This window comes from Salvia hispanica, chromosome 2, assembly GCF_023119035.1.
Source record: "Salvia hispanica cultivar TCC Black 2014 chromosome 2, UniMelb_Shisp_WGS_1.0, whole genome shotgun sequence".
Classification (NCBI taxonomy): Eukaryota; Viridiplantae; Streptophyta; class Magnoliopsida; order Lamiales; family Lamiaceae; genus Salvia; species Salvia hispanica.
The window spans coordinates 30559299-30571823 of NC_062966.1; the positions used below are offsets into that span (position 1 = coordinate 30559299).

The window sequence follows — 12525 nt, forward strand, 5'->3', positions numbered from 1 at the left end:
ATATAAGATATGTAGCATATCATTCCTCCAACCTGAATTTGTCACTAAATACATTTATGTGCCTTGACTCTTGAGGTTAACTAGGCTATATAACTAGATCTAAGTATAATAATGGGCATACTACTATTAAACAAAATATAAAAGCACTTATAATGTTGCAATTTATTGGGTCTAACCAGTCATGTACGAGAAAATGTCTAGTAGGAGAATGGGAGAGAGGTTGCAGACCTGAGCATTGGTCACCCGCAAAATTAAGTTTTCTCAAGTTTAGTTTGTGTTCGAATTTAGGGGCTAATTTAAATATTCCATCCGTCTCATTGAAGATTTCTTTTTTAGTTCGATCCATTCAAGATGATCCATTACCAAATACAGAAACTCCTTTATATCTACTTCATGCCTTATCTCTTACTTATTTTATTTTTTCCATTTAACACAAAAAATAAAATTGTATAAAATTTTGTGTCACCCAAGAAATTGATCATTTTTCTTGGGACGAAGTAGTATATACCTAATTAATCATATTAAGTTAATCTTTGTGTTTTTGAAGAGTAAGTAGTGGGCCAGAAGAATTTGGGCTCACATGTAAAAAGCGAAGCAGCAATCAGATATTCAATCTAGGGTTTGAAGATCAACATCATATATTCCTCTCTCTACATTTTCTCTTTCCCCAGCAGCTACGAATACTAATTCACGCCAAAAATGGTGCAAAGACTAACCTACAGGAAGCGTCATAGCTATGCCACTAAATCCAACCAGCATCGCGTCGTCAAGACTCCCGGTGCGCTCTAACTTCGGCTTGATTCAATGATTGCGTTAATTGATTCATCGCTTGTGTTTTTTTTTCGATTCGTTTTGTTTTATCATTGATAGAGTGTGTTGTGTGTGAATTTTAGGGGGGAAGCTAGTGTATCAAACCACGAAGAAGAGGGCAAGCGGCCCTAAGTGCCCTGTCACGGGAAAGAGAATCCAAGGGGTATGTGAAATGCCATGATTTTTGTTTCTGGATTATGCTATCTACTCTTAGATTTGCTCCGATTTTGCAACCACAGCTTATGATTGATGGATATATTTTCTCATATCTTGTTAAATTGATAAGTTTGAAGCACATAGGGTTCGGTTAAATTGAAAAATAGTCATTTTGAGGTATCATATATAAAATCCAAGTGAGAGGCTGTGGCTGTATATTACATCTCCCATTTGTTGTTCTTCATTGCTTGAAAAAAAGGAAATGTAAACTGAGTTGTATGCTCTTTTAACTAAGAAGATTAAAGTTGAAAGCTTATTTCCCACAAAATAGTGGATGTCACTTACAATTGGTTGTGCTTCTAACAAAATAAGGTTATGTTTAGTTAAAGCGCTGTTTACATACAATACACCAGAATTAAGTCATTGAGCAGATCATGTTGGGAAACATTCATTTTGTGATTTTGGTTGGCATTCTGATTAATTTACCCCACTATTTGCCGTTTATTCACCAGATTCCTCACTTGAGACCTGCTGAGTACAAGAGGTCTAGACTATCCAGAAACAGGAGGACTGTGAACCGTGCTTATGGTGGAGTGTTGTCTGGTGGTGCTGTGAGAGAAAGGTGTGCATTAACTGTCTTGTTCACAAGTTCAATATTTTAGTTCCTGCATTTGATTACAACCATTCAGCTCTGTGTGCTTCTGCCATTCGTTTAGGCTCATTTGTCTCTCCTTTGATCTTGTAGGATCATTAGAGCTTTCTTGGTGGAAGAACAAAAGATCGTTAAAAAGGTATTGAAGATACAGAAGACAAAGGAAAAGGCTGCTGGCAAGAGTTAAGTTTGAGTCATGTGCTGACTTAGTTTTGGACATGAGTAGCCTAGAGGAATCATGAAAATATACTGGGAGTTTTAAGCTTGATCTGTATTTTGAATATCACTTCTACCAACTCATTTTGATTTCCTTTTGTCATTTCAAAGTGTCTAGTTAATCCGCGATTCATGGCTGTTTTTGATACTATAATTTTCTCACGTTTCCGTGGAGTTTTATTTGTCAAAACTTATTACGTAATTCATCTATTGAGGAGATTTAAGTATCATAGTAGGATGTTTGAATCACACCAGTTACATGTCTAAGTTGGGGACATTTTTTTTTGGAAAGAAAGACGAGAGTCAGAAAATACGATTTAGGATTAACTCTTAAATAAATTACTCGATTCCCTGTTATCTATTATCCATTTTGTTAAAACAATTTTTTCCATACCTAGTACACGCTGAATGTAGGAAATCTTGGTCTGTCGACCCTTTCAAATAATCTACGAGTATCGAATGATGCAATAGAATCCTCTAAAGCATTTTCTTTCCGTCTATTAATCGGCATGTAAGTACTAGTCGAATTCATTGGTATTTCCAATTGTGAGATGTCATATTGCTAATGTACATTTTTGTAAAGTCGAAAGTCCTTGTTGTCGTATCCCAACCAACCACACCACGGCTTGAAAAATTTATCACAAGCCGCCAAGTATTTGTTATGGGAATGAATAAATCTCTACACATACGGAATCAATGACAAAATACACACACTCCTTTCACCGATTGTCAGAATAAGAAACCTCCATAATACCACAATAGGCATGTCTATTGGCCAAGACAACGCTTACGTGCGATGCCCGCATGCATGGTGAGTCGTCGCACACCTTAAAATGCAACGCACTAGGAGCTAGGGTCCACCATTGCAGTCCCTTTGTGCATGCATGAAGGGACATGCACCATGCCTTGAGTTGTCGATGCTTTAAGAGCATCTCAAGGGAAATAGTAAATGGAGAGGTAAAAGAAAAATAACCATCATATCTTCATAAAATTTCATGCTCCAATAAAAAAGGTATTTGACGAGGTATTATATCTTATTTTGAAAATGTATCTTTACCTCTTCTTGGTACAAAAGGTAAAAATTTAGTTTTTTTTTTTGCGAGCACCATTCTTGTTTAGTCACGCTGACATTAATTTTTTATATTGTTTTATCCATTTAATATTTTTTAAAAATTATTATTGATGTCATTAATTTAATAAATTCATAAAAATTAAAGTCCTATTTGTCAATTTTCTCTATACATTCAATTTAAAAATATCAGAACTGAATCAACTAGATAAAAAGATTGCCAATACAAGTACTATTGGTAATATAGATAACATAACAATTCTCTCTCTATGCATAATTGTTCTTAGGCGACGGGAGATGCTTCTTCCCTAGATGCATTGCATCTTCCTCTCTTTGAGATTGTGAATGCATGGTTAGATTTTTCTAAAAAACCCAATAAATATTTCAATTATCGTAAAGGGGAAAAACAAACCATCTTCAAATTTAGTATTTAGTCACTTTTCTCACCAAAATCAAAGAAATAAATAGAAGAGAAGAGATACAACTTTGGAATTAGAGCTATATGAAAATCTAATAATCAAGTGTAGCAATTGTTAGTAGAATAAGCCGTGGACAATTCACTTGGACAAGGAGATGAATCCCACACCAAATTCGAGCTCAATGCAAAACCATAACTCGGATACCTAACCATCATCCCCCACTCTTCACCCCCCTCTCCCACATTCACACTTCCACCATTTTCTTGCACCATCTCCGCCCCCGCCCCCGCCCCATCTCCAAGGACGGAATTCGACATGTCAAGCAACAACGAGGAAGCGTCATTGATGGAGATCTTTGGAGCTTGTTCTTGATGACTTGCTTCGTCAAAGATCGCATTTGGATTGATCCCATTTGACGGCCATTGATGATTCAGGTGAGAGAAACTCGACGGCTGCAAATCGGTGGAGAAGCTCATGCTCAAAGAAGAAGATGGATTCATCGTAGTGCTGTCGGAATATGTTGAAATCCAAGATTGGTGAGAGTGAGTGAGAGCCCTTTGTGCACTCGTGCTTGCTTTCTTGAAAATCCTACATATTGCCCATGCTTCCTAAAAAAAAGTCAATAAAGTCAAAATTCGATATAAGTGTTGCTGAGATTTGAACCTGAGACCTTAATATTCCTGCACTTACATGTGTGGGGATATTTTTGTCCAAATATTTCTTTGGCGCGGCCGAGGGCAGCCGGAACTCATGCATCATCCAATCGGTCTTCGTTCCTCTCGCAGCTCTCCCTCTATAGAAAACAAGCGACTTTTTCAAGCCGATGCACTTGGCGCCACCGTCCGATGAGTAGATCGGCCGGTCGGTGCCGGTGGCCTTCCAGAACCCGGCCGCAGTGACGCGGTTCGGCCGGGCGCTGTTCCGGTACTTCCTGTCCCTAGGGCAGTAGAAGTACCACTCCTTCTCCCCAGTAGTGGCCATCTCTGGTCAAACGTTGACCAACACATCAATAAATAACCTAAATTTTTTAATCAAAAATTGAAATAAAATTAAAAGTTGATTTCTTACTTGGAAGATCCCATGGGTCATATTTGTAGATATCAAGCTGCTTGATGAGTTCAATGGAGAGTGGCTTGTGTTGAACTTTTCTCCTTAGATAAAACCCTACTAATTCTTCATCGGTGGGGTGAAATCTGAAGCCAGGCAGCATCACTTCTGCATTGCTATCATTTTCAATATTCCACTCTTGCTCCATTGATTACTTGTTCTAAAAAATCGGGCGCAAAAGAAAACCCTAAAGTTTCTCTGAGTTTGCTAGGTAAAAAATCGAAACCCTAGATGCGAAGACAACACAGAGGAGGAGGAGGAGGATCAGCCGCCTTTCGTGGTGGCTATGGAGAAGGGTATGAGAGAGATTAAGAAAGAGAGCTACTAAGAAAACCCTAAGTGAAGAAAAATATATATGTGGTGTAGGCTTTGACTAAATTTCCATTTCCTTGATTAGGACGCATGAACTTAACCTTGTTTGGAGTAGTTTATGTCCAAATTGAGGAATCTGAGGACTGTAAAATATTAAGGTTTTTAGATGGATATTGAGGTTTGATTGATATATATGTATGGATGTATGTATGTATCTTTCGTGTGAAGACAAAGCAAGCTTCTGAGTGCATGGTTTCCATATGGGGTTGTGTTTGAAATCTTTGCATAGAAATTAGGAAAACAACTACCAATGCAGAAAACTCAAAATTATATTCAGCTGTCAAATTCCCATGAGATTATTATACTGTCTTTTAGTTTAGTCTATTAGTCTTGGTCAGATTTTTTAATTTTTATTTGTTGTTTTGAATTTAAATTTGTATTTGGAGTCAGTGTCTCAGGATCCTAAATTGACACTTCTAATTCCATTCCCCACAGTTTCTATTCCACTGACTTGTCAGATTTGAGATATTTGAATAATTTGTGTGATATATGTAGCTGATCTAAAGTAGGTTTACTTATCCTTAATGGATAAAGATTATAGAATCTCAAAAATATCATCTAATTAGTTTGGTTAAACAAATTAAGTTGACTCCTACTTAAACTGACTTGATTTTACTAATTAATTATGTGGCTTTTAGTCTAGTTGAGAAGGTAATTTGACACATATACTTACTTCCCAAGCATCTTTACTTTGGATTTATTGTAAACTCTAAAAGATTAATAAACTTGAGACATTTACATATACTAATGCTGATGCATAGTCTACGACTCTACCCACGAGTAGATTATTCGTCAATAAAATCAGGCGTGTGTCTTAATTTAAAACTATCGACCCAATAAATGATTAATAAAACATGAATATAATTAGTATACTGTCTTAATTTAGAATTTTATATTAAACTTAATTTACGAATGGCATCCAATCTTAATTAGTGACTGACCTCTTGTTTGTAATCAGCGAACATGGCTTTTTTTTCTTCTCGGTCATACATTATTTAGTTTTAGTTATAATGTGTAATAAATATTGATATAATAAAAAAAATTCAAAGTAATAACAGACTACTATAATTACAGACTACTATAGTGGCACACGTTGATATGGGCATCCGTGGACACAAACCAACCCTCTATCAACTTTATTTATTTTTAAATACTTTTGTAAAATCTTTAAATATATCCAAATTTAATGTAAATTGATGCAAAAGTCCATATCAATGATCTAAATTATTTGATAAGATACTATTTTTTAAAATATAGCTTCCACCAATATATGCTGGGAAAAAAAAGGTTAGTGCATGAATTAACCTCCTTTAGTAATTTCATAAAAACTTGACTATATAAATTTTCAAACGCAATCAACAATTATAATTACTACTGTAGTGTTAAAATGTATTCAACTAGTGAATGACTAAATCTGTGGCCTTCGTTTATTTGGCCTTGACATGATGGTGGAAATATTAAATGATATACGCGTTGATTTTGAGCTAAATGGAGGGCAGCAGAAGTCAATAATCTCGAATATTGTGGGGATTATGGAAATCAAGGGCATGGATTTCCTCAAATTTCTTGCTTCTTGAAAAGTCATTCATAAACTTTAATTACAAGTTAAATCACTCATAAAACCTTATTGCAAATGTACTAATAAATTGGATTTATCGTACAATGTCTTCAATGTGGACGGCATGCAAATTAAATGGTGACTTAGATTTTCACTGAGTCAAATGCCATATAAACTCGGGCTTTGCGAAACCATGCCCAACTCCACAAACCTAATCCTCGTTTCTAGCTCATTGTTGTCGCTTGTTTTGACCTATAATTTTTTATTTTTTATTTTTTATTTTTTTTAACCTAGGTTTTTGCTTACCAAACGTGCGATCTCTAAATATGTGTTAGTTTTCAATAATAATAAGTACTCTTTCCCCCAAAATATTACTAGTATATGGAGTAGTACATATATATATAGAGAGAGAGAGAGAAAGGGGAGCAGGATCAGGTACACATATATCTTTTCTTTTGTAGCATGTAAAATTCAAATTGGATTATTCATCATTGTATAATCTACCATTGTTACATAATTGTTTTTGTAATAATATAAAAAAAAATAATTGATAATGCAACTTATTGAGTGTCATAAACAAATCATTTTTCATCTCTATTTTCCATGTCATGAATCATATACAAGTGGAAATGCCACGTGTAAAATTTATCTGCCAACTAGACTTTATAAATCACTAAATACCTGAAATTGTCAGTAAATGAATATATGTGCCTTAAATTATCACTCACAAGAAATGTAGAATTTCACGGTTAAGGTAGAGAGGTATAGGTCTAACACATGTGACAAATCACAAATCATAACATTAATATGCTTATTTATTATTGGGCCGAGCCCATTCAGCATCATGGCCCAGTAAAATACATTTGTTATTAAAAATGATAGATACTTTTATCATTGCAGTGGCCCTAATGCTGCCTCCCACCAACTCATTTATTGTGTGGGAATATTTAAGACAACTATAAATATTTAGTAATAATAACATTTATTTTCTTGGATAATAGATTTTTTGGTCCATGTACCCTAAATTTGGGCCATAATTGATGTGTCACAATAATATCTTGTAAATCATGAAATAGATAGAAGAGGCGATATAATTAATAGACACAGTGCTTAAATATATTTGGCCAATAGTTTGTTGATAATTACTAATAAACATAGTGCTTAAATGGCCAATAGTGTGTTAATAATTAATAAACTAAATTAATTTAGCTAAATAGCTTTTAGATGTGTAGCATAATATATCTTATAGTGTAAAACCCAATTTATTTGTCAAAAATCCAAAATGGGAGTGGGTTTGGGTTTTGATACCATTGAAACTAGTATTTTCTTAATTATTTTAGGTTTTGAGTACCATTGGAGATGGTTTTAGGACACCATTTAAAATCTACAAATTCAAGAAGTAAAATCGATTGATATATAGTTGGCCTTTCCACTATAGAGATTATCGATATTTTTGTTTATATTCATAACTTTTGTTGTCACCTTATAAACATATGTACATATTCATCTTGTATCTATTAAAATGAGAATATTCTTTTATTCGAGGCAGCAATAGCGAGATATAAATTAAGATCTTTAATTTTATTTTTCGTTTATTTGTGTTCATGAATATATGTTCAATTTTTAAAATCAACTTTTGGTTATGAAATGAAACAATATAATACCCCACTTTTTATCCTACACTGCAAAATAGTGTGCGATACTGACGATACTCATAGTAGTCCACATTCTCATGTCGACCATATTTATTCTCCACATAAATATATGTTCAATTTAATAAATAAATAACAAGTGGTAAAAAAAATCAATAACACTAAAGATCTTTTTGTTTCTATGTTGGGGACTCAATTTCCACACTTGCTGTGAGAATATTGGTTGTTTTTGGGCTGAGTTCTCCTATTTGGTTTGGTATCAATTGCGTGTTTTCATTGATAGTTCAAACGGCTCGGAGTGGTGGTCGGGCAACGAACTCTCTGTGACCAACGAGTACGTTTGGAGCCGACTCGGAGTGATGACCCACTGAGTGGTGGCCGGACAAAGAATCCGCCGTGACCAACGAGAACTCGGAGTGGTGGCCTAGCAAAAAACCAGCTGTGACCAACGAGGACGTTGGCCCTTAAAAGAAGGTCGAATGTTACGAACTCAATTTCCAGATCGATTGTGAGAATAACTGACGTGGAATGTATAGACTAAATGAAATCTCAGTTTGTGATCTGTATCATTCTATTTGTATCATTGATTTTAAAAAAAATCTTATGTGGCTCGTTCCAAGCTGCTATTTTCTTTTTTTTTATAATAAAGGTCTCAATTTCTTTTGTTTAAATATCACGAAATTTTGTAAAAATTTATTTGTTTCCCATCACTTTTATTTAATAAGTTAAAAATAAAATTTTAAAATCCACATCAATAAAATATGAGATATCTATTGCGATGTTTAGTACTCCCTCCGTCCCATAGTATAGATGTCACACTTTCTTTTCCAATTTAATCCATAAAATATGTCATATTTCTATTTTTTGAAAAAAATAATCTCTCACATCAATATAAATATATTATTTTCTCGTTTCACTTAGCCTACAAAATAACTCCTAAAATCTCGTATCAAACACTAAATATGAGAGATAAATACTATGAGATGGATGGTGTACTATTTTTCTCGATAACCCTATTTATGACGAATGTTTTTTACAAGAAAGAGAAATAATTTAGTGTGGTAACAATCAGAGCCGTTAATCTTACCGACGATATTATTTCATGTACTCTAGGATGGACCAGCCCATATTGGATCCATATGGCGGGCTGGGGCCCACTTCATCTTTATGGCCATGTGGGCCCGTCTGCCGTTTGACTGACTACCAGCTGGCAAGTGATATTCATTCAAACGCGTTGTTATTGATACATACTCCTATCCTATTTGTTATTAATGCTTATTATTATTGCTATTATTGTACTCCTACAAATTATTAGTATTTCCCAATATTTGTTATGATTTGATACACTAAATTTTCGTTTTCGGGAATGAATCTTTCTCATAATTGGTCCCCACAAATCCTTAATCACTATGTGACTTTATAAGGGTAGTTGGAATTTCAAATGCTTTAATACGATATTATAAAAACGTACTCCATACTCTATCTCTTACAACTATTACGTGTCTCACTATTTATATAGAACATTTATTATTGTCTTATTTCTTTTTGACTGAATCTTACATTTCATTCGCATTTCCCTTTATAAAAAAATAAAATTCATTTTGTACTAATTTTTTCAAAGTTTTTATATTTTTCCATAAAAAATAGTAGAATGGAATAATTTAATGAGAGTACTCGATAGAAAAATCTTCATCGATGTCCAGTGGATCCTATACTCATATTTGGATCCATAACGGCACTAGCAATTGGGGGCCGATCCCCAGAGCCGATAGATCGCTCCATGGGTCACCATTGTGGGGAGGGAGCCCATCTCTCTTCCTCTTCGCCTCCACCCTTCCGCCGATAAATCGGCCAAGCCGATGCCTCTATTGGCTCTGCATCGGCACGTGATAGGCCTATATTGCGGAGGCTCGGGCCGACGGTAGAGCCGATTTTATTATTTTTTTAAATTAATTTTTTAATTTTCTTCTCCTATATAAATACCTCAATCCTCTTCATTTCACACACCCACATACGTTGACATGCGTCAAGCTGAAGCCCATCATGCACTCCAACTTGATATGGTTGAAGAACTTTGGTCACTGAGGGGCTGATGTTTTATTTAAATTCGTTTCCGTTGTATTATGTTTTCCAATATTGTAATACATCGAAGAATGAATTTATTATGTAATTTTATTATGCTTTTTTTAGTTTTTGAAATAAAATGAGATAGGCTCTGAGATAGACTCTGGGATGAGCCTACTGACGTGGCAGGAAAAAATGAAGATAGACTCTGAGATGGGCTTTGGAGAAGGGCCTTTATTGCTAATGCCCTAAATATTCAAATATAAATATATTAGTAGTATAAATTAAACGTCAACTTTTTAGCTACTTTGTTGATATAAGGTAATCTATTATAACTCATATCTCTCATGCTTCAACTTATACAATAAATTTATTACATTATTATTTTCTACAATTTATGCACAGGCCCAGAACAACAATCTTATAGCTTTGTATATATCTCTACTCACATTATAACTTTAATTATATTTTTATTATTTAACCATCATCCAATTTATAAATTTAAATAGATAACACTACAAAGCAAATATTAGAAATTAAAATTCCAAAACAAGAAAAAACATTATTAAAATTCTACTCCTTGATTCGGCAATATTTCTTCCTTAAGATGAGCAAGTAGAGCTTGATGCAAATCTTAGCAGCTTTAGCACGATAGTTTGCAATAGAGGTTGCCCAATTGCCTATAAGAGCAACTCCAAGGAGAGAAGGTAAATGAAAAGGATATATCATGTTTATATCTTATCAAAAAGTGCAATATACTTTTCTAAAAATCAATCAACTCCAAGGATAAAAAGTATATAGAAAGGTATAACATTTAAAAAAATAAAATAATAGTACAAAAGCATTAAAAAAACATAAAGTGTAATACCTTCTCAAATACCTTCTCTATGGAGAATGATTTTTTATGAAAAGAAAGTAAATATGGTGGTTATATGTGGAGAGATAAAGATACCTCTTCAAAATGGGAAAATGTATAATACCTTCTCAAATACCTCTCCCCTTGGAGAATGATTTTTCATAAAGAAAAGGTAAATATGGTAGTTATATTAGTTTACCTTTTCATTTACCTCCCCCTTGGAGATGCTCTACTTATCTAGGAAAGGACCGGGTGGTTTCACTGCTCAGATCTTTTCCCTTCGCTCTTTTTTAGCCGCTTTAGTTCCCAATGGAGCGACTTTCCGGCATGGGGACAATGCGAAGTTGAGATTTTCCTCCATCGTGTTGGTTTTCAGAGGGAAGACACTAGTAATCTCAGAACCCTTGCAAAATTTGGGATTATTTTGGGAAACCAAACTGACATAAACGTCATTTTTTCTTCGTCAAAGAAAATCTCATTTGATTTTGGAGAATATCGGCAAAAGTATGGCCATTAGATCATATCTTAAGCTGATTTACTAATGAACTTGATGAGGTCATTTTGCACCCCGGCCTAATGCTTGCACATATAATCGCAATCACAATCTCAATCTCCTGTATTATGGAAACTATCCCAAATTTTTGGGCATGTATATAGACTTATCGTGAACACTAATTTATCTAAATAATGGTTATAATATTCCACCACTATTTTTTTTTGAGACTGCTTTTATTTTATATTGATGTATATATACATAAATTAAATTTATTTATTTGATGGGATTGTTTTTTCTTTTTTCTTGATATATACATTAATAAGTTAACTATACGAATAACTATACAACGTTTTTTTAATCATTACATATTTTAACATCAATTTAAAGAAATTAAAATTACTGATTCAAATATAAGGATAACAGTCTTATAATTTTAACAATGCAACATCAATTATAAGAAAATAAACTCCAGTAGACATATTTATATAGTCTTTTATAGTAACTTAACTATAAAAAATAATTAAAATGTACCGAAGATAAAAAAAAAAAAAAAAACTAGAACATGCACAAAGACATACTCAATAACATATTTGTTTAGTTAAAATTATGAACACCAAATTTTGATGCACACTATTCTACAAAATTATGTGGTGAAGTGAAAAATATGACTAAATATGTACTCAAGTTATAACTTACTATTAAGTTATAGAATATGAATAAATATGAAGCTTGTGCATATAGTATGTATATATGTTTGTATACATAGTACTATTAGCATAAGGAAATTATAGAAATTTCCATAAATAATCACATTTTCTCCTTTAAAATTCATTTGGCCATGTATGCTCCAGCTGGAAGTGGGACCTAATATAATTCCATTTGGCAAAGAAATATTGATGAGACACACCAAGTCATATTGCTTATATGGTATAACTAGACCATGGATTTTTTTCTTGGTAAATCACGGTCCACATAATCTTCGATATTCAAGAATAATGCTTTGAATCCTAATTTTCTATTGATATTGATTATACTAGTAGAAGATTGAAAAGAGTTGGACTACAATTAAATTCAAGTCAAATTTATATTGATAAATAA

At 33.5% G+C, this 12525-nt stretch overlaps 2 protein-coding genes across 2 annotated transcripts; one reads left to right on the top strand and one right to left on the bottom strand.

The window, feature by feature from the left end:
* The first annotated feature begins 603 nt into the window (after positions 1-603).
* LOC125207153 (60S ribosomal protein L34) lies at positions 604-1937 on the top strand. The gene is made up of 4 exons (XM_048106374.1): positions 604-778; positions 894-973; positions 1479-1588; positions 1712-1937. The coding sequence occupies exons 1-4, from the start codon at positions 700-702 to the stop codon at positions 1803-1805; spliced, it is 363 nt and encodes a 120-aa protein (XP_047962331.1). The 5' UTR covers positions 604-699; the 3' UTR covers positions 1806-1937.
* Positions 1938-3347: 1410 nt separating this feature from the next.
* On the bottom strand, positions 3348-4694 carry LOC125208604 (protein FEZ-like). Its single transcript, XM_048108256.1, has 3 exons — positions 4391-4694; positions 4013-4305; positions 3348-3930 (listed from the first exon to the last, which is right to left on the bottom strand). Exons 1-3 carry the CDS (start codon positions 4575-4577, stop codon positions 3421-3423), a joined length of 990 nt encoding a protein of 329 aa, XP_047964213.1. The 5' UTR covers positions 4578-4694; the 3' UTR covers positions 3348-3420.
* Between the last annotated feature and the right edge of the window lie 7831 nt (positions 4695-12525).

Bases quoted from the DNA above. Each gene is read 5' to 3' on its own strand.
- LOC125208604 (XM_048108256.1), bottom strand. From the start codon at position 4,577: ATGGAGCAAGAGTGGAATATTGAAAATGATAGCAATGCAGAAGTGATG. The intron at 4,306-4,390 runs GTAAGAAATCAA...ACGTTTGACCAG, and splicing joins TGACCCATGGGATCTTCCAA to AGATGGCCACTACTGGGGAG. The intron at 3,931-4,012 runs GTAAGTGCAGGA...ACTTTTTTTTAG, and splicing joins ACAAAAATATCCCCACACAT to GAAGCATGGGCAATATGTAG.
- LOC125207153 (XM_048106374.1), top strand. From the start codon at position 700: ATGGTGCAAAGACTAACCTACAGGAAGCGTCATAGCTATGCCACTAAA. The intron at 779-893 runs GTGCGCTCTAAC...TGTGAATTTTAG, and splicing joins TCGCGTCGTCAAGACTCCCG to GGGGGAAGCTAGTGTATCAA. The intron at 974-1,478 runs GTATGTGAAATG...TTTATTCACCAG, and splicing joins CGGGAAAGAGAATCCAAGGG to ATTCCTCACTTGAGACCTGC.